The 20,248-nt window shown below is 46.7% G+C and overlaps 2 protein-coding genes and 6 non-coding genes across 11 annotated transcripts in view; 7 read left to right on the top strand and 1 right to left on the bottom strand.

The window, feature by feature from the left end:
- Positions 1-272: 272 nt before the first annotated feature.
- DKC1 (dyskerin pseudouridine synthase 1) lies at positions 273-16,465 on the top strand. 2 transcript variants are annotated; one of them, XM_073360562.1, is made up of 15 exons: positions 276-385; positions 1,277-1,341; positions 3,279-3,365; positions 3,951-4,042; positions 5,093-5,277; positions 5,817-5,881; positions 6,748-6,874; positions 7,555-7,685; positions 8,640-8,783; positions 9,199-9,319; positions 10,914-11,032; positions 12,089-12,192; positions 12,815-12,872; positions 13,471-13,629; positions 14,314-16,465. In XM_073360562.1, the coding sequence occupies exons 1-15, from the start codon at positions 370-372 to the stop codon at positions 14,383-14,385; spliced, it is 1,545 nt and encodes a 514-aa protein (XP_073216663.1). In that variant the 5' UTR covers positions 276-369; the 3' UTR covers positions 14,386-16,465. The 2 variants fall into 2 exon arrangements, with proteins under 2 accessions (XP_073216664.1, XP_073216663.1); XM_073360563.1 differs by lacking the exons at positions 12,815-12,872; positions 13,471-13,629; positions 14,314-16,465 and having other exon boundaries at positions 273-385; positions 12,089-12,196.
- On the top strand, positions 6,266-6,504 carry LOC140917823 (small nucleolar RNA SNORD17). The gene has a single exon (XR_012161013.1). It is a non-coding gene; the product is annotated as a small nucleolar RNA SNORD17 (small nucleolar RNA).
- LOC140917810 (small nucleolar RNA SNORD83) lies at positions 7,353-7,428 on the top strand. The gene has a single exon (XR_012161001.1). It is a non-coding gene; the product is annotated as a small nucleolar RNA SNORD83 (small nucleolar RNA).
- Positions 7,740-7,876, top strand: LOC140917817 (small nucleolar RNA SNORA36 family). Its single transcript, XR_012161008.1, has one exon. It is a non-coding gene; the product is annotated as a small nucleolar RNA SNORA36 family (small nucleolar RNA).
- On the top strand, positions 9,985-10,233 carry LOC140917822 (small nucleolar RNA SNORD17). Its single transcript, XR_012161012.1, has one exon. It is a non-coding gene; the product is annotated as a small nucleolar RNA SNORD17 (small nucleolar RNA).
- Positions 11,389-11,464, top strand: LOC140917808 (small nucleolar RNA SNORD83). The gene has a single exon (XR_012161000.1). It is a non-coding gene; the product is annotated as a small nucleolar RNA SNORD83 (small nucleolar RNA).
- On the top strand, positions 12,493-12,628 carry LOC140917818 (small nucleolar RNA SNORA56). The gene has a single exon (XR_012161009.1). It is a non-coding gene; the product is annotated as a small nucleolar RNA SNORA56 (small nucleolar RNA).
- Positions 16,466-16,851: 386 nt separating the features above from the next.
- Positions 16,852-20,248, bottom strand: part of MPP1 (MAGUK p55 scaffold protein 1) — a 55,655-nt gene continuing 52,258 nt past the window's right edge. For all 3 annotated transcript variants that reach the window (XM_073360572.1, XM_073360570.1, XM_073360571.1), the window contains one exon: positions 16,852-18,010. In XM_073360572.1, coding sequence (XP_073216673.1) covers positions 17,834-18,010 — 177 coding nt within the window. In that variant the 3' untranslated portion in view covers positions 16,852-17,833. The remainder of the gene's footprint in view (positions 18,011-20,248) is intronic.

Genomic DNA, 20,248 nt, shown 5'->3' on the forward strand with positions numbered 1-20,248 from the left:
CGCTTGCTGCGGGGGAGGCACGTTCAGTGTCGCATCCTGGCCCGGGAAGTTTGTGGGGGTGCCCAGCGCCCCGCAGGAGCTGGTCATGAGGGCCTGCCGCGGGGCTAGCGGGCTGCGGCGGCCGGGCCCCGCAGTGAGCGCGCGGGGGGGGGGGGTGTAGTCCGTCACGTGATGGGGAGCGGGCCGCACGCCGCCTTGTCAGGTGGCGGAGAAGCAGCGCCCCCCCTTCCCTGGGCCGGGTCCTTGAGCACGTGACGGGGAAGGGCCCTGCGCGCGGTGCATCTCGGGACAGGGGCGGCCTTCGAGTCTCTCTTTCTGCGCGGCGGCGGGTGGCGGCAGCACGCGGCTCCTGGAGCGCGCGGGGCGAAGATGGCTGACCGGGAAGGTGGGGAGCTTGTCCCGGCCGGGGGGTGGTTCTGTCCGGCCTGAGCACGTGGCCTGGGGCAGGTCTCGGTCTCTCCGGCTGTCCCGGGCGCGGCCCTGCTCCGCCGCCTGGGCCGCGATCCGAGCCCTGCCACCAACGGGGCCGCTCCGCGTACACGTGGCTCCTGCTGCCCTTCAGAAACCCGGGAGCTCCTGGAATTACCTCGGGGCCAAATACCTGGTGCCGTGGTGGCAACACCCGCTTCCCCGTACCCAGGCCCAGCGGGATGTGGGCGCGCCCCGGCGTGTGCCAGCTCCGCAGCCTCTCGGCTTTCGTTTGCAAACGCTCCAGTCACCCGATCTGTGCCGGAAACCTGTCCGCCGGGGTGGCGTGTGCCTGACTGGGCATCCTGGCACGTGGCTCGGAGACCGGGAGGTGTAAGCTTCCTCCCGCTCCTGCCCCCTTAATCTCGCTTCAGTACTGAGTCTAAAGCCTAATGAAGATAGTTTTCATGTCAACAATGGTCATTTCTTTGTCAGTTTTTGTCAGGAGAGGGGGAGGAGTGAAGCTCCTGGAATTGGGCGTTGCTGCAGAGAAGAAAATGCAGAGAGGTTAAAAGTAGGAAAGAGACAGATGGGGAGGGGAGAAAAAGAGAAAAGACAATGGAGAAGGAAGAAAACTGCAGTGTGGAAATAGTTGCTCTTAAATATCATATGTTGCCTCTGATATTGAATGCAACAAAGTACTGAACAAATAATAATTAAGTTGCTTTTGAACCTGATATTGAACTAAAGAATCTAATTTTTTAGGAGATACATCTTGCTTGTGTATAAAATTCTGTAGTGCTGCCAGTTTGGATTTGGATGAGTTCTGGTATGAAAAATATTTAACGTACCTCTGTTTCAAATATAGGCTGTATAGCTAAGAAGCAGAAGAAGAAAAAGGATAAGAAACTTCTACCAGATGCAGATGTTGCTGTGAGTGAAGTTGTTTTTCCACTTGTCTGACTGAGTTTGCCTCCAGGCTAGCTTGGTGCCTTGACTTGATTTCAAGTTGAGCAAAACTCTTGTTTGGGGAAGATCCTGGAACCTTCACCTGTTTTAAGTATCTCAAGAAAAGGACTCAATGGCCCACTTCTTGAATCTTTTACTGTTTGAGTAATGGTTTAACAATGTTACTCACCTGCAATTTTAGGTCTTTAGTTGGGGGGTGGATGGGAGAGAAGCAGCAGGACAGAAGGCAAGCGGTGTTGTTTCCTGCCTTGGTTTTGGTGAATGCTGTCCATGGGAGCTCAGAGACTTAAGATGGGACAGTGTTATGGCTTAGAATGAAAGACAGTTGAAGTCTTTGTCCTGAATCAGCACCTCTCCTTGCTCCAAGTATCCATAGAAAAATAGAATTGCCCTGACTGGGGGCAAAAAACTGTGAATTTCTTTAATAATAAACACATTTTAGCAGATTTTTAAGTTCTTTATCAGCTTTGATCCCCAAGAATTTAGAGTGTCGGTGTCTCTTGGAGTAAAACTACTTTTTTTTTCCTAATAAATCTCTTGAGACTAAGATGGCTGTTCAGAATCCAATGGAGTGATGTATTTGCACTACAACTGACTAAAGGTTTAGTATATCGCCTTCCGCCACCAACTCTGTATACATTTTTTCATGAGTAATGTACCTGAATACTTGGATGCTAAATATCTAAACTGTATTCTTAAATTCATTCACCTAAATTTGGATTACTGCTGGTTATGCACTGTGTATCTTATGACTTTAAAAACAAACTTTGTATTGGGGATAATCTAAGCACTATATCCAGGTGTACAAACAGTCTTTTCTCAACCTGTATATTGTATAATTTTAACATTAGCTTTAATACATTTTTAAAATCTGTTCTTATCAGCTTAATTAATTATTCCGGTAGGTAAGGGGTGGAGGGAGATGCTTGTGCTTAGAATGTGTCATTTAAAAGAGAATCTGTCCTAAATTGGCCTTTATTCATTTTTAAATAGAAATAATCCATTATTGGATTGGGATTTAGTCTTTTTTCACCCATTCACTGGGTCACCTGAAGTTGAGAGGAGCAAAATAGCACTTCTTTCCTTTCAAATTGTGATGCATGCATTAAGATGTGATCAGCCAGTGTTTTGGGTTTGTTTTTTGGAGAAGTTGCTTAACTAAGATCATGTCTATACTAAAGACCTTGCACAGCTGCTACTGCAGCAGCTGCGCCGCTCTAAGGTCTTCCGTGTAGCCACTCTATGCTGATGGGAGTGAGCTCTTCCATCAACATAATTAAACCACCCTCAACGAGCAGCAATAGCTATGTTGCTGGGAGAAGGGCTCTTGCCAGCATAGCACTGTCTACACCAACACTTCCAATGGTGAAATTTATGCCGGTTGGGATGTGGTTTCTTTGGCTCCTCTGACCAACAAAAGTGCTAGTGTAGACATAGTCTAAGTCTAGCTTTTGCTCTTTTGCAATGCACCAAAGAGATTCTGCCTCCTATGGTCTTTTGGAACTGAAACTTTGCTACTGTTTTAGTGAGTGAAGGGAGCAGACTGGGATCATTATTCTGCATTCAAACATGTAGCCATCCTTTAGTATCCTTTAGACTTGCCATGGAGCTCTGGGGGGCTGTTTCACGTCATGGTTCATTAATTCAGTTCCAGAACTCTTCAGTTTTACTTGGTGTTATAGCCATTATCTCTCTGGACAATAATCGTTTTGCAGTGAATTTGTGGTGCTGTGGGTATATGTTGCTTTGGTGTAGCTGTCATTGAAGGGAATTGTGTAAGATGTGTTAGCAATAATTTGTGAATGTTGGCAATAGAATACAAAAGACTTTCAGTTGTAAAAAAGAGATAAGACACTTTGCATGTCAACTCCACTTCTCTGATCTGTGATTTCTCTCCCCAGGACATACAGCATACAGAGGAATTCTTCATCAAACCTGAATCCCGAGTGGCTCAGCTGGACACATCTCAGTGGCCCTTGCTGCTGAAGGTAAAGAGGATTATAGGATTCCGTCTGTGTGTACAGATATAAAAACATTACTCCTTGATTCACATGTGTTCCTTAGCCTGCCTGTAAAGAAATACCCTACATGGGAACCTAAGGCAGAGGGCAACCAATCTCGCACCAGGCTCTATGACCCAAATGTTGAAAAGGGCTTTCACTCATTGTGTGTCTGATCTGTCAAACTGCATATGATCTTGACCTGCCGTATAACCATCCCCACAGGATTTACATCCATCCCTTCTTTCTGTGCAGGGATAATGTTTGCATAAGTCTCCACAGAGACCCTAGTTCTGTACACAGACACACTGGGTTTGCTCTACTTTGTAAAGCTCTGTTGTTCTACAGAGCTTTTAACCTTCTTTGCATAGTGTTGGCCTTTTCTTGCTGTAGAAAGTCTGTTTCTAGAGCTGCCAGTATGGGAGAGGCATTTTCAGTTAATTGTAATTTAAACTAGGTCAGATTATGTGATTGCAGATCTCCATGGGGATCAAAAATTCCAGGTAAAATGGGATTTGTTTCTAAAGACTTAGAGTATTTTTGTTTATGGTACATTTTGTTTGAATTTTGTAGAACTTTGACAAGCTAAATGTGAGGACAACACACTACACACCCCTTCCCTCTGGCTGCAATCCCCTGAAGAGAGACATCACTGAGTATGTTAGGTATGTTTGTTGGGGAAAATTGTAACTTCTGTCACAGCTTACATCCTCAAAGAGTTTGGTGACTCTCCCAGTTTAAGTAGGTCTGGAAACAGTTACTTTTTCTTCACTGTTGTTGGCTATACAAAATTCCTCTTTAAATTTGGTTACCAGTCGCCTACATTTCAATTTATTCTAGTCAGATTCTTTTGGGGTAGATTTAGAAATGAAAAGTAGAGTAATGTTATGGTGTCTGAAAGCAATATAGCTTCCCTTTCCCAGCATGTTTCACTTTCTGTCATTGTTTAGTGGGTATTGATAAAGAGGCACAAGTAAATGTACATCCAATGTGAAGACTTTAGTGGAGATGTTTTGCCAGGCTGGGGGAGTTTTCTCTTGTAGTAGTGGGAAAGAGACTGAGAGGCCTTCCCCATCGGACCGTATGAACTGGAACCGTAAACCCACTGAACATTAAACCCCACCAAATGAGGGTAGACCCACCCCCACCCCCGTATTCACTCACTATACCCAGCATACTGAACATAGCCGTTGTGTGGATAACTTACCCCATATCTCGATGTCTGTACCCTGACCGGTTAAACTTTTCCCCCAGTCGGGGAGATTGCAGATTATTATGTGATCCTTGCTCCACCAGCTCCTAAATCGAATTTTGCACCCCTTGATAATCTGTACCTTATCCCCTGACAACCAGAAACTTCTATGCTTGAACTCTGTACCGTTTCTTATTTCAACATTATCTTAATAAAATTATTAAATTTGATGCAGTAAGGCCAAGATTTTCAAAAACAGGAGTTTAGAGTTAAGCTGTTTAATAAAAGTCCTGTTTTAAATATAGAGCACCTAACAGCTCATTTGACTTAAATGGGAGCTTTTGGTTGCTCAGCACTTTTGAAAATGCTCCATATTAGGAGGAGCTCCTATTCTTAAAAATCTTGGATGTAGTTTTTCTTGGCTGCAAAACATCTCTCTTTAGAAGCCAGATGCCCTTGGTAAAATACAACCAGGTTATCAAATGGCATTGAAGGTTCTAATCATCTGTGTGCTGTGTTCCAGGACAGGCTTCATTAACCTCGACAAGCCATCCAACCCTTCTTCCCATGAGGTGGTTGCCTGGATCCGGCGCATCCTCCGGGTTGAGAAGACAGGGCACAGTGGGACGCTTGACCCCAAAGTGACGGGGTGTTTGATTGTGTGCATCGAACGAGCAACACGGCTGGTCAAGTCTCAGCAGAGTGCAGGCATGTCATTTACTGCTTTGGGGTAGTTTACTCTCTAGTTCTTTTAAGTGGTCAGATGAAAGACTGACTGACTGTCTGCATTTTAATGATGAGCAGAGGATTCCAGTTCCAGGCCTCTAAAGCCTGCCTATTTCTAACTAAGGTTTACTGTCCATTATAGCAGAATACAAAGTTGGGATGAACTGGAGGCCTGGCAAGCTATTGTTTTCCTGAGCTTTGTGGTGTCACCATTTTTAGCTGATCAGGTCTCAGAACTGCAAATTTTAATTTACACACAAGAGGTTACCATTGCTTTTATTCAGCCTTGTGCTGTGCTGCCCTACACAATAAATCTTGCTCCATAAATAAACCTGCAGCTTGTGTTTCTTTGTTGAGAGATTCAAGGGGTTAGAGCTTTTTGTGCTTGAGCCGTTTCTAAAAGTCAGTGGCTGTTAAGAAGACTGGCCTTTATAGATGTTTGAATTGTAATAACACCGACATGGCGGTGAACAATAAAATGCAAGTGGCCGCTCCTGACTACTCTTCTGTCATTCTTTCAGGCAAAGAGTATGTGGGAATCATTCGGCTGCACAATGCTATTGAAAGCGAGATTCAGCTTTCCAGGGTAAGTCTCTGCATGCTTGAACCCACGTTCGCTTCCTGCTGTGTTGTCTTATCAGTGTACGTTAGAGATGTGGGTAAGAGCATTCCTTAAAGAGCCATTGAGAGCATTTTGTTGCGGTAGAGGTAATAGAGTAAACTGCCCCTAATAAAATCAAAATTGTGCAGCATGACATGATGTTACTTAATCAGATGCTTAATTTGCATTGGTTCACTGTATATTTGCTGTCTGTGTTTTAGTAGGATTGTCCATAACAATTGCAATTTTCCCTTGAGAATACGAACCTCAGGCCTTGAGATGTTGACATGCCCTTGCTATTTCACAAATGCTGTGATCATGCATTTTAAAAAAGACCTTAAGTCTCCTCCTGGCAGGCATGCGGTGTATGTGAAGTGATGATGAATCCATTCTCAGAGTGCTACTGCATTGCCCTCCCTTCAGCATGCAGATTCCTGTTCTTGGGTCCCCGTGCTGTGCAGCCTCCAAATACCCTCCAGCCTTTCATTGTTTTATTGGGAGCCGCTGGTTTGGCCAACTCTGTGCAGGAGAGGGGCAGAGCCAGCAGGGCGGGAGCCCCTCTTCATAGGGCTCTGTCTCAGCCAAGATGAGTGCTGCTGTCTGATCACATGCTGCTGCCTGGTAAAGTAGCCCCATTGGTAGCTGGGGGAGTAATTTCTATCTAGGGGGTGCGTGAGTGGCTCAGATGGGCTTGCTTTAATGTTGTATGATCAGATACAACATGTGATATACAATAGGAAAATGATTTTTATTGTCCAAATAGCAGCATGCTTTTTTGTCGAGATGTGCTGATGGGATGGTGTGGGCTCTGTAAAGGTGAAGGCTGACAGCTCTTCTGCTTTTCCCCCTAGGCAATAGAAACTCTGACCGGTGCCCTGTTTCAGCGACCTCCCCTCATTGCAGCTGTCAAGAGGCAGCTGAGGGTCCGAACCATCTATGAGAGCAAACTGGTAGAATACGACCCTGAGAGGAGATTAGGTAAAACGCCTCATAGGTTCTCTGCTAGCACTTCAAAGCATGAAAGTGCTGTTATGGGCTCTCCCTGTGAGGATCTAGTGAACACACCACTAGAGGGGACTTGCTGTTCCTCTTCCAAGTGCAGTGATGTGCAGACACTTGATGGTCCCATTTTAAAATCCAGGCTTTAACTTGTTAATTGAAACTGGTTTAAAAGAGAGGTCTGTGTTCCAGGCTGAACTCCAAAGGGGATGCACTGCACTGCAGCCATCTAAGGAAAGGAAAAGTGCCCTCTGTTGATGTTCCTGGGGAAATGTGATGAATTCCTCATTATGGTGATCTCTGATGACTGACGAAATCCCACCTACTTCCATGTGGGATGAGCTTCTTCCCAGTACAGAGAAATACCCTGAGACTGCCAGTCCCCATCCTCTGCAAGAGCTGAAATTGTCTTGCATATTTTCCCCATGATAAAAGTTGCTGAACTCTTCCATGAAGAGCCAAATGATGCAAAGTAGATGACATTAGCACTCTGTGCAAAGATGACTTACATCTATCACCCAATACTGATGGCTCATTGGAGGCACTGAACATGGAGCCAATCACAGGGCTCACTTTAATCCCCACAGGCAAGTGTGTTAAATTATGGTACCGCTGGATAGCTCACAATTCTTCTCTCCCCTCCCTATATTGCATTCCAGGTATCTTCTGGGTGAGTTGTGAAGCTGGCACCTACATCCGTACGCTGTGTGTCCACTTGGGCCTGCTGCTGGGGGTTGGAGGTCAGATGCAAGAGCTCCGGCGAGTACGCTCGGGGATCATGGGAGAGAAGGTAGGAGGGTACGCCTGGCTTTCTTTTGAAAGGCCCTTGCTGTAAGTTATCTTAACCCAGAGTGTTGAGTTCAGTTCAGGGCTGCTGTCCCTGTTCTGGTAATTAAACTTTGGGACAGTGAGTGGCTGGGAGTCATGTCAAGATGATGGGAAGCTTCGCTTTCTGCCACTTCCGTCACTCAGCCCACAAAACGTCCATGTACTGAAAGAGCTTAACTGCTTTCTTCTTGCACTCTGGCTTTGGGCTTTTCAAGGTATCTAATGTAGGAAACATACTTGGATTAAAATGAGCACCTCTGTGTAAAGTCCTTGGCTACTGCTGTGCTGGGGGTGGTATAAAAGCCTAGATAGACTTTCCAGCATGGGCCGAGATGGTCCTGGAGTTTTGGAGAAACACTTCATTTGTGGAACAAATTCTCTGCTCTTTTTATAGCATGGAGGCTCTTGATGCAGCCACTTTTCCTAAGAGCCTGTGATCTTAGTGCCTGATACACCGCATCCAGAGTACTGAGGTTTCTGACAGGGTGCTTGCTGCCATTGCAGACAGCGTTGTTGTGTGCGCGATTTGGGGAGCTAGGTAGCTCAGCCTTTCACGTGCTGATGTTTCATGTGTGGGAAGCTAAGTTCATTTGTGGGTCAGGTCACAAATGAGTTTTTGTGGTAAACATTATATACAAACGTGGCAATTTGTGGTCAGGAGGGTCCCAGGACTGGAACAGCAGAGGTCAGAGCAGAGGGGTGCTAGCAGAGTTATGTGGGGGGACTTTAAGTTGCACTTACCTGCCTTGTTCATAGCTCTCGGTAACTTTATCTTCAACCCCTTTTGGGAACCCCAGAATTCATCACTGCTTTTTCTGCAATGTATTTCTCACCGTTGTTTTAGCCAGTTTTTCTCGGTCTGATTTGATTGGGTGGCTGGGCCAAGGGTAAACTTAGTGGGCATTTCTCTCTGCAGGACCACATGGTGACAATGCACGATGTACTGGATGCCCAGTGGCAGTATGACAACAACAAGGATGAGAGTTATCTGAGGCGGGTTATCTTCCCCTTGGAGAAGCTGCTGACTTCACACAAACGGCTGGTTATGAAGGACAGTGCAGTGAGTTCCTGAATGGCTTTGGAAAATATCAGCAGGTGGTGGGACAGTGGGGTGACACTAATGCATTTCACCCTAACTTCACCTCCAGCTTGGACAACAAGTAACAAATAACTTTAGTGGTGGTGATCCAGATCCTTATAAACAACCACCAGCATCTCTTTCAAGGAGGCAGTGTGCAGGTCTGAATAGCAGAGGGTGCTTTGAATCAGCGTAGAGGAGCAATGGCCAAATCCTGGAGCGTGGGAGGAGGTGCTCTTAAGTCATACATGAAAAAATATCATTTTATCAGTGGGGCAGCACCAATTGGTATTTAGTGGCTGAATAAATTTGCAGAGTCAATGTTACGCATTGGTTAAGACCATGTAACTTTACATTCTCAACCAGATTTTTCAGCCTTCGTCTTACACCTTTCCAGGTTAATGCCATCTGCTACGGCGCCAAGATCATGCTTCCTGGTGTTCTGAGGTATGAAGATGGCATTGAGATTAATCAGGAGATTGTCGTCATCACCACTAAAGGGGAGGCCATCTGCATGGGTAAGAAGAGGTCAATGTTCTTCCTCCAGCCACTGAGCTAGCTACTTGGCCGTAAAGCCAGAGCAATAGAACATCTTCAGAAGCTTGTAACAAACATGGGTGGCTTGAGCATTTCATGGGGGGCAGGATGGCACTCGCCATGGCTGGAATCTTTCATCTTTGTTTCGTGGTGGGAAATGATGGGATGCTGTCAATGGAATAACTATGACTTGCTACCCTTAGAAGTGTGAGAACAACATTGCTTAGAGAGGTCAGTGATACCAGCTGAGAAATAATGGCCTAGTTATAACTCTGGTATCTGGTACAGTAACAGATTTTATTGCTCTATAATGTGTTTTTTCTATTTTTATCAATTTAAATTTTCCCAGTTGTGCGAAATTGTGGTAGGGCAGATAATTTAATGACACGTTAAGATTCAAAAAGTTAGTGTTACCACTGTTAAAACACATTGTCAACATTATATGTCAAAATGTACAAAATAAATATCTTTAAATCAAATTCTTAAGTTCTTAGGCAAAGAAAGAAATCAATGGAAATATATTTTGGTTAGTTTGTATACAGTGAAATTGACAATTATCGACACTTAGCAGTAAAAGTCTAATGCTTCCAAGCCTAGCTATATCACTCCATTCCTGTGTCCTGGGCTTTCAAGCACACCACTGTATGTGAAATGATGATGAAGTTTATCCATTCTCTGAGTACTGCTGCACTGCCCTCCCTGCAGCACCTAGATTCCTGTTCTAGGGTCTCTGTGCTGTGCAGTCTCCAAATACCCTCCAGCCTTTCAGTGTTCTACTGGGGGCTGCTTGAGGGTGTGGCTGGCTGCCTGCAGGAGCGGGACAGAGCCAGCAGAGCTGGAGCCCCTCTCCATGGGGGCTCCATCTCGACCAAGACGAGTGATGCTCTCTGATCACATACTGCTGCCTGTGAACTTCTCTCTCCTAACAAATCTAGTATAAAGAAATGATGCATCTTGGATGGCTGCTGAATGGGTGTGCACTGTTATTTTGTACTAATGTCTTTTTTATTACCAGATACTTGCAGGAAAGAATTTGCCTAGGTAATAAGGACTAAGGCGCCATCCTGACTGGGCGCACGTCTGACAATGAGCAGTGGTGTGTGTGTGTTGCTTATGCCCTGTATCCAATACAGGACACCACTGGGTGGCGTAACAATTCACTCCTAGCTAGTCTGTGAACCCGCATCCGTTGCTCTGCTGGGGGCTGAGCCACATAGTGGTTGGTAAACCTGCTACAATCTTAGCTACAAGATCTGAGTCTTTTAGCTCAGGCAGTAGATGCTCCTGCTTTTAGATCTAGAGTTCCCCAGTTTGTACTTCCCTGATCATGAACCAGACAGGGAGTGAGTTACAAGTGGAAGCCTGTCCAGGGCGTGAGTTGGATGGACTTCTTGGGTAATTGTGTAGGGGGCTGATGAAAATTGCATCCCTTTGGATGTCAGTCTTGGGAATACCATCTTTGTAGCCCATCTCTGCACCACCATAACGCTGAGTCATAGGAGACTGAATCCAATAGCTGGCCAGTATTGCTCTTTTGTGCCTAAATGTTCATTCTTTTCATTTCCACTAATGCAGCTGTTGCCTTGATGACCACTGCAGTGATTTCTACCTGTGACCACGGTATAGTGGCAAAGATCAAGAGGGTGATTATGGAAAGAGACACTTACCCCCGCAAATGGGGTCTTGGTCCCAAGGTGAGACTAAGGGTGGGAGGCTGTGTGGTGTTAGAAATTGGTTCAAAGCAGCCTCTTACAAAGTAGCAGGTCCTAGATAAAGGCTTCCAGTTTGTCACCACCATTTACAAACATATGTAGTTTGTCTAAACCCTCTGAAGCCAAGAAGATGAAAAAGGCTTGATCAGTTTTGCTCCTGCTGTGAGACTGTAGGGCTCTTTGGGCTATGTCTGCACAGCTATAACCATGTCCGAGGACTGGGCTGTCCCTAACCTGGTTAAAAGTCTGGTTCCAGTTGGTGGTGTAGACTAGATCTTGACTAGGCTAAGCCAGGATCAGACTGATTTTAGTCTGTGCTGCAAATTCTTCCAGGAAGAGCCAAATGATGTGATGTAGCTGACATTAGCACTGTGTGCAAAGATGACTTAAATCTATCACCCAATACTGATGGCTCGTGGAAGAATTAGAAGATGCTCCATGCCCCCCACTCTTGAGAGGCTGAAGTAGTGTCTGTAAGAATGCTTCAAGTGCTCTAATGAAAGGTGCCATTGAAATTCAAAATAGCATTAGAGACGCAGTATATCGTGGCCATGTGGCAGAGTACTAAAGTCTGTTGAAAGGGGCTCCAGGAGCAGCAGAAATACCACTTCCATCTCTCTTGCACAATTCCACTTACCCATGTGCCTGATGCACATATGATTAGCATTTATGTATAGCTGGGTCTGTAACAGTAGAAGACTTGCTCCAATTTGCTTGCAGTTCCTTCTCATGCAGTGACACAGTGGGAGGGTAAAATAATCTTTTCTGGAATACTACTACTTTAATTAACCGGTGTTGCAAATAGAAGAATGACATCAGCCAAGAAATAAACTCCTAAGTAACAATGATAATTTGCGATGTGCTATCAGAGGCTCTTTGAGGACATATTTGTCTCTCTCTCTGACCTGGTAAAGGTTTCATCATGAACTTGGTTCTCTTCCACAGTGTGTCATCACATGCCAAGTGACTTCTCCAACTAGAAATGATAGCTCCTTTGAAGCTAGAATATGACCTTTTCTCTCTGCATTTTCACGCCAGGCAAGTCAAAAGATGATGATGATCAAGCAGGGCCTGTTGAGCAAGCATGGCAAGCCCAATGAGAGCACGCCAGATTCCTGGAAGAAGGAGTATGTGGACTACAGGTAATGCACAGCGCTCCAGAGACCTGTTTGAGGGACAGGGCAGAGGGGTGAATTGCATGTGTTCAGTCTCTGCTGTGGCATCTTAGAGTGCCACTTCCTTAGGGCATATTGCTGACTTCTGCTGGAAAATGTCAGTTTGGGGTATAAAAGGTCACGGGGGTTGAATATAGCATGTTAAAAATACTGTCAAGCAACATAATACCTTTTCAAAGTATGTTAATTGCAATGCGGTTATTTGCCATCCCTAGGGAGCACTGCCCTGGAGGAATAACGGGAGGTGCTATTCCAGACAAACCAAGTGAGCAGACAGTTATCCCTTTCTAGCTTGATATCTGTGGCTCTAGAGGGAGTCAGTCTGCCAAATTAAACAGGGGAGGCTCTGCCTTTGTCCAGCACAGTTAGGCACTGATGTGGGCTGCAGGCTTTCCGTACACTGCCAAGTGTTGTATAACATAGCAATCAGAAAAAGGAGCTGTAGTGTGTCAACTGTGTAGCAGCAGGAGGCTGAGGGATGTAGCTTGGTTTGCAGCAAGCATCTAGGAGGGAGGACAGTAAATCTGAACGTATAGGATTGATTGGCAGTATTCACACATTCAACTCAGAGGTGTTTTCCTCCTTTCAGTGTTGCTGTGAAGAAAGAGGCAGAAGCCCCAGCAGCAATGGCTGAGAGAGTACCAAAAGTAAGTACCACAGGCTGCTTTCGTGTAACATCCATTTCAGACCTGTGTATTGTCAAATGAACATCTCTGCCTTGGCAGATTGATCCCGTGAATTATGCTTTCCTATGTTGTTTTCTTTGGGGGAGGCAGAGTTAACATGTGGAGTCTCCTTCAATTTGTCCAGCAGAGTGGACTTTCATATGTTATCCATATTCACCTGTGTGGTTAGTGTTACGTCACCAGGCTTTGAATTCATTGGGGGACAAGATCTGGGAACAAGAGCCCTAAAGATGGCTCAAGACCATGGCCCAGAATCTGAATGCAGAGCTGCGCTCATGGGATTCCAGAGGCCAGGGTCACTAGCCCCCATCCTAGTCTGGTGCAGTTCATCCCAGTTGAAAAAGCCCAACCATTATGTGCGTGTTACCAAAGGAAGCAGGTTATCTTTGGGGAGCCAACCCTGGACCTGTTTTTGGGCTCTGTCACTTTGCGTACAGATGACATAGCAGAGACTGGAAGAATGTGGAGCCCTAAGTTGTATGTGGGGTCTGTCATCTGAACTTGAGACAGGCCTCCTGTTACAGAGAGCTGATCTGATGCTGGCTTTAATCTTAAACAGAGAAAGCGGGAGACAGAGAGTGAAAATGAGGCATCAGTGGCTCCATCCTCTCCGGCCACTCCGCAACCAGAGGAGCAGAGCAGGAAGGAAAAGAAAAAGAAGAAAAAAGAGAAGAAAGCCAAAGAAGCTGCAGAGAGCGGAGGGGAGCTAATGGAAGTGGTAGGTAGCTTGATGGTGCTGCAGAGCTAGGAGTGTGGCTGCACTGCATTACTTGTACACCCCTCTTAGTGATACTTACAAACCCTGAGACACCTATTTAATTTGTCCATGTAGGTCGCTGCTTTCCCCCATCAGTATAGAGTTACATCACTGCAAGCCGCCTCAATATAGCTAAGCTTAGTTGGCACCATTGTCTGTCCCTGGGGGCTGGCCTGCCATGGATAAACAGATTAATCTGTAGGGCAGGGTGTGGAAGGGGCTGTTACAGACTGCCCTTGTTTAATGGGTTAGGAATAATCTGCTCCTGGGGTAGCTTTTTCACAATTGTCTGGCAGAGATTATTATGCCTTCTTCTGGTGCCTCTGGAGTAGTGCACAGTTGGAGATAGGGCACCAGGCTAGATGCCTATTGATGTGGAGTGGCAATTGCTTCTCCAGTGTACATGCTCCTGGACTTGGTGCATTGCATGTTGGTAATTACCCTGCCAGGCAGATTTTGTTTTGGGGAGCCTTGGATGGGGGAGTGTCAGCATGGTATGTCACTCTTCCCTCATGGATGAGAGCTCCTGGGGGGTAGTTAAGATGAATCCTTATATAAATACCTCATTAGTCCTTGCTGAAAGGTGTCACAAATCAGCAGTGATTCCTTCCCAGACACCCTTCCTGAGATCCATCTTCTCTGCAGGCCAGTGACACCAGCACCAAGAAGAAGAAGAAGAAGAAGAAACAAAAGCAAGCTGAAGAGAGCTCGGAGTAAGTGGCTAGATCCCTCCCAGCCAGACAAGGCCATCTGCTTTGGATGGAAGACAGAAATAACAAAAGCTATTCCCCAGCAATGCAGAAACACTGCCTGCAGAAGGGTGATGAGGCTTCTAATCCATTGCTTACACAAACAAAAGCATGTCTGCAGTGTGGCTCAGCAAGCTCACCATAAGCCTCTCCTCATCCTGTTTTAAGGGTGGCTGGAGGGAAGAGTGTAAAACTTACCCACTGCACTGGACTCTGCTCTGCTAAGCTGGTTGCCTCGATACGTATAAAACTCTTCTCAGAGAACCAGCAGCTTCTGCTAAAAATGGGCCCTCCTAACCTCCAGTGTTTTGAGCTATTTCCACAAATGGAGATAATGCCTCCCTTCCTAGTCCTGCCTTTCCTTCTGTTCGTGGGTCCGGGAGCCATTACCCTGACAGTCAGAGAATGTTCTTACAGCTGAAGGAATTGGCCTGAGCCACTTGCCCTCTTGGAGCAGTGTCCGGGGTCTGGATGATCACACTGGCTATTTTAAGTTCTTTGGTTTTAAATTGCAGTGCTTGGCTTGAGTCTTGACTAGCCAAGTCCCAGTGTCTCCCCCAGGAGGGTAGATGTTTTAGGTACATGTTTTCAATTTGTGTAGGCTTAGAATTTGTACTTGAGGTTTCTCCCATTTTGTTTCAAAGTGCAGGGACCTGGCTCCATTTGCTGTTCATCAAACTCCCATTTACATGTTCTGACGGCCATGTCCACCACTGCCTCAGCCCTCCTTCCCAGTATTGGCACGTAATCAATTCTGGGGGTTGGAATGGAGAGACAGGACAGATCTCTGGGGCCAGAGGCCCTGTATGATCTGGAAAATGTCAGCTGGTCATGTGTTCTCTAAATGGTAGTGCGTATGGCGATTGGAGGCCTTTGGCACCAGCCCTCGGCTGGCTGAAGCTGAATGTGCTGTGGGCAGCAGATGGTCTGTTCCAAACAAAGCACCGAGGTTCTCTTGCTGGGGTGCCTCACGGGCAGGAGGTGGTGGGTTGCTGGTGCTACTGGGTGACTGGATTTATCCCTATACCTATTTTAACCCCTTCAGGGAGGGGTAGGATGCTCTGCATTGAGCAAATACCATCTGAAGTAAAGGCCTAAAGTTGCCTGTGTGTGTTGCTCTTTTTTCCCCTTCTCCAGTACTAGGGAGACACACATGTGGTGAGCACAGCTGGGGGCTGTCAGGGATTTAAGGGAAAAGAAAGTTGTGATTTTTATTTACTTTTTATTAAAAAAAAAAAAACTAACAAATAAACTATTTTTCAAGTGTTGACTTGTTGCTGTTCAAGCTGGGTAGGAGGCAGTGCTTCAGTTAATTGGCCAACTCTGCATTGAGGTGGGGGTTACTAGGAGACAGGCCTCTTCCCCATTCTGTCCTTAGTTATGCCTCCTTTCCCAGGGAGAAGGAGCTGCAGGGGAGAGGATGGTTGGTGCTGGCTGCTAGGACTGATTGCAAAGGTAATGATGGTACTGCTCTGGAATCTTCTAATAGGAACTGACTAAATTACCAATTTGTTTTGGTCAGCACCTACCTTGGCCAGCTTGGAACATGGGATTTTTGCATTGGAAGGCCCTATTCCTTTAAAAGGGCACTGAGACTGTTTGTGAACCAACCCACACATGCATATTGCTGGCTTTGCCCTAACTTCCTTCATAATAAGGCTGACTTTTGCTGTTTGGTGGGAGGGAAAGGGGCAGGGGTGAGTGCTCTTGTTAAGTGTAGGGAGTAAAGCCAGCTTGTGCTGGTCCTGTGTCAGAGAATAAATTGAGCAGTGATTCCCTGCCCCTTTAAGGGCCAGTGTGGAGCAGTCCTGTAGCTTTTCTGCTCTTGAAGGGCAGAGAGGTGTGCAGCTCAGATGGCAGTGTCCTAAGGGCAGGGAATACCTCACTGTAGTTCAGCTGTTTCCTTGGGGAGCAGTTCATTGGACAGATGCTGCAGTGACCTATTGAGCTCAGTACAAACTATGAAACCAAGCAAACACTTCAACACTTTTATTGCTATGTGGTGTTTCCCTGCAGTGGACTAGAATAAAGGTCCCTATTGCACATTATCAGGTTTTTTGGCATTCTTAAAAATTGTAGATTTCAGACATGTTAATCCCCTTTCCCTCTACCCTTCCTGACAATAAAGCACACAAAAAGGTCCTTTGAGCTAGACATTGATTATGGTTTGAAGAATTGCTGCTCCAAAGGGGCCCCTAGCACTATCCTGCTGGCAACACTTAGTTCTGGCACCAGAGGGGGTCTTGGGCTTAAGCAGCACCACAAGTGGAGGTTGGGGTATGTGCACATATGGAGTAGGTGCACTCCTTGGACACATTTCAGAGTAACAGCCGTGTTAGCCTGTATTCGCAAAAAGAAAAGGAGTGCTTGTGGCACCTTAGAGACTAACCAATTTATTAGAGCATAAGCTTTCGTGAGCTGAGCTGTAGCTCACGAAAGCTTATGCTCTAAAAAATTGGTTAGTCTCTAAGGTGCCACAAGTACTCCTTTTCTTTTTTCCTTGGACACAGTGAATGTGCCTGGATAGTCTCTCTTGTTGCTATGGAATGGAATGGAATGGATAGATGATTGGGTCCAGACAATCTAATTACTAACTAATCTAAAACTAACTCCAGGGGTTATTTTAATCATTGTTGCCTTAGTGGTGTCTATGGTCAGAGGTGTCAAGTTATAACTGCACAGGCTGAGTTAGGAACTCCACACATCCAGCATGGAAGACCAGCCCCTGGGGTGACCAACTCCAGCTCACAGTTAAAAATAATTAGCCCTTCTGGTTGTGCAGAAAACCCTTGGAATACAAGCTGTGGTAGCACTGGCTTAGCCTGAAAGAACAGCTCTGTGTAATCTGAACTGCCCCCTTAGCTCAAGCATGTGCAGACTCTGAAGCCTAGGGCCAGGTTTTTCAAACAGTGCATTCTGCCCAGCTGCATCAGATAACAATGTGCAAATGGCCAAATAAGATTCCGAGCTCATGGTGTTAGAAGTGCCTTCATCCTGTCTTCCTCAAGAGTGAAGCACAGTGCAAAATAGCTACTGGAGCAGGCCCCTATTTTCCCCCTCAGTCACTGGGAAAGCATCCCTGTGTGATCAGTAGGAGTGTTGCTGAGTGGAGGGATGCTATATAGCCCCACCTGTGTAGCACTAGGATGCAACCCCTAAGATAAAATAGAATTTCTCCCCCAAACAACATGCCAGGGAGAAGGCTTCACACTACAGTAGTGCTGATGCACAAGGACTGGTGGCTTGAGCTTGGAGATCCCTGCACTTACCCTGTGCATAATAGACCAAGTGAGATTGGGGCCATAGAACGTTAAAAGGAAAGGGGACTGGGTGTTGCACTATGTAGATCAGGGGTTTCCCACTATTCCATTCTGCAGGATGGGAGTAACAGGAAGCTGCTAGGGTTGGACAACTGCTCAGTAGACCCAGGAGACAGGTACCCACTGGGGTGAGCTGCAGGCCTGCTCAAAAGCTTCTTGTAGCAGCTTGAGGCTTTCATCCACACCGTTGTTGACTAGTGACAGGTCAAAGTAGTGTGCGTAGCGGCTGCAAATGGTCTCCGACTCCTGGCGTAGCTGCTGCAAGGCCTCCGACTGCAACAGAAGAGAGCCAGTGAGCTGGGGCTTGTGCGAGGGGTAGTGTGTCCATACAGAACCCCCAGGCCAAGGAGGTTGAGGCTGGTGGATTGCCCCTATTGGTTTGGGAAGTACATGATGCACTGCAGGAGGGCCTCTGGCCCAGATGAGACATTGCACCCATTTCTTAGTGCAGTGGTTTGTACCGAGTACTGGTCTCATTAGGCAGCACCCCCTACTCTTACAGCATGTTGCCATAATGACCCTCATGGGGATACTGCAGTGTTCCCTTATTGCTGTGCGAACTGAAATGATAGCAGCTTATTTAGGGACTCGCAGGTGCTTCCTAAAACTCTGGGTGCTGAATGCCCAAAGCAGCACAGGGGCTGCTGCATACAGCATCACTCCCTACTTGAGAAAGCTAGCTCTGTTTTATGTTTCCCACACACAATAGGCTTGTGGCAGTCCCAGTAGAGTGCATAGGCGCCAGCTCCCTAGGCCAGCCTGCAGAGGACCTATACACCTCACTGCAGGTTGCAATTCCACTGACTCTACCCTAAAAAGTTGCAGAGTATCTTTAAGATTAACTCTAGCCCTGTGAAAAGAAATCTCTTTGGGCTGGGCTAGTGGGACACTTTCCCAGCAGTGTTATACTGGTTTAACTCCCCAGGTGGGCACTTAGGAATAACAGTGCCTCTTCCCTATGACACTTTGAATGTGCTATCAGCAGAAGAAGGCATCCTATCTTGACCATAGGTGGCCCTTGGCAGGGAGATTACACCCATACAGTTCTGCTGGTAAATTTCCCTAGGGAGACAAACTTCCTCAACCTGCCTCTGGAGCAGAGCCCCAAAGACAGACAGGGGGTTGAGGGTGCTGGCCTGGGACTCTGGATAAAAGTTCTGTTCCCAATCCAGCTGCCAGCCAGCAGCATGCGCTCAGGGAAGTTACTTCCCCTCCCTTCCTCGGTTTATTCAGACAGCAGGCTCGAGTCTCAGTCTCTGTTCACACTTTCCTTGTACCTCTACTGCTGAGGGTCACCTTTGGTAATGGCAGACATCAGAGATGGCTACATGGCACTCTGCTGCACACCTAGCTCCTGAAGGTATTGCAGGCCCGCAGGAGCCTGCTCCAGCATCCAATAAATATTGTAAATAGGAACTCCACTACAACTTCCTTCCTGATTCTCTCTAGCAGAGGGGTAGCCATCTTAGTCTGTATCCACAAAAACAACAAGGAGTCTGGTGGCACCTTAAAGACTGACATTTATTTGGGCATAAGCTTTTGTGGATGCATCTGAAGAAGTGGGGTGGTTCTTTGAGTAGTGGCCCTAGGGGTGCTCCACTTTAGGTGTCTGTGTGCCCCTGCACCTCTAATCGGAGATTTTTTGGTAGCAGTGTCCCCATTGAGCTCACGCATGTACTCTCCCTCCCTCATGGTCTGCCTGGAGGCTATTTAGCACTGCATGGGCAAACCCCCCTCTCTTCTCTTCCACCTTTGGCCTCTGAGGGAACAAGCAGCCTCTTCCTTATCTATGTCATTAGCATAAGTAGTGTTTGTTTTGTTAAGCTAGTGTTTATTTTATTCCTTTGGGGTTAAAAAAAAAAAAGGGAAAAGAACTTCAGTTTTCTGCCCTCTCCAGGGACATTCCTCCTCCCGCCCCCCCCAGGCATCTAGTAGACTTTTTCTTTTAAACTGGAAAAAAAAATTATGAAAATAAAAGACAATGCTCTTCTGCATTCCTCCCTGCCCAGGAGCTTGCCTGGCTCTCTCTGCTCCAAGCGGTGCCTCTCCTGCCAGGAGTCAGTTCCTGTAATGGCCAGACACTCACTGTGCCTGGGAGAGCCTCATAGAGGTGCTTTACCTGCCACAGCTAAAACAGCAGCCTCGCAGGAGCTGAAGTTAAAACTCCTCCCTGTGGAGAAAACACTTCAGTCTACAGGGGACTCCGGTGGGTGCTGACCCGGGATCATCCCCGGAGCCCTCAATTCAAAAGTGGTGAAGAGGAGGAGAGAGGGGAAAGAAAGAAAAGCCACCAGCAGACTCCCCGCAGAAAGGCTTGTAAAAAGAGCTCCTCTGAGTAACTGGCCAGCCAGCAGGGCTCCCCAGAGCGGCCACCTCGGTAAGACACCAGCAGAGGGACCTCCTGCAGTGAGCTCTGCTGTGGCAGCTCTGAAGCAGGCACCTGAAAGGGGCTTTCTGCTGTAAGTGCTGCCCTGCAGCACAGTCCCCATGGCACTGTCTTGCGCAGGGGCT

The sequence above is a fragment of the Lepidochelys kempii genome, chromosome 9 (assembly GCF_965140265.1).
Source record: "Lepidochelys kempii isolate rLepKem1 chromosome 9, rLepKem1.hap2, whole genome shotgun sequence".
NCBI classification, from domain to species: domain Eukaryota; kingdom Metazoa; phylum Chordata; order Testudines; family Cheloniidae; genus Lepidochelys; species Lepidochelys kempii.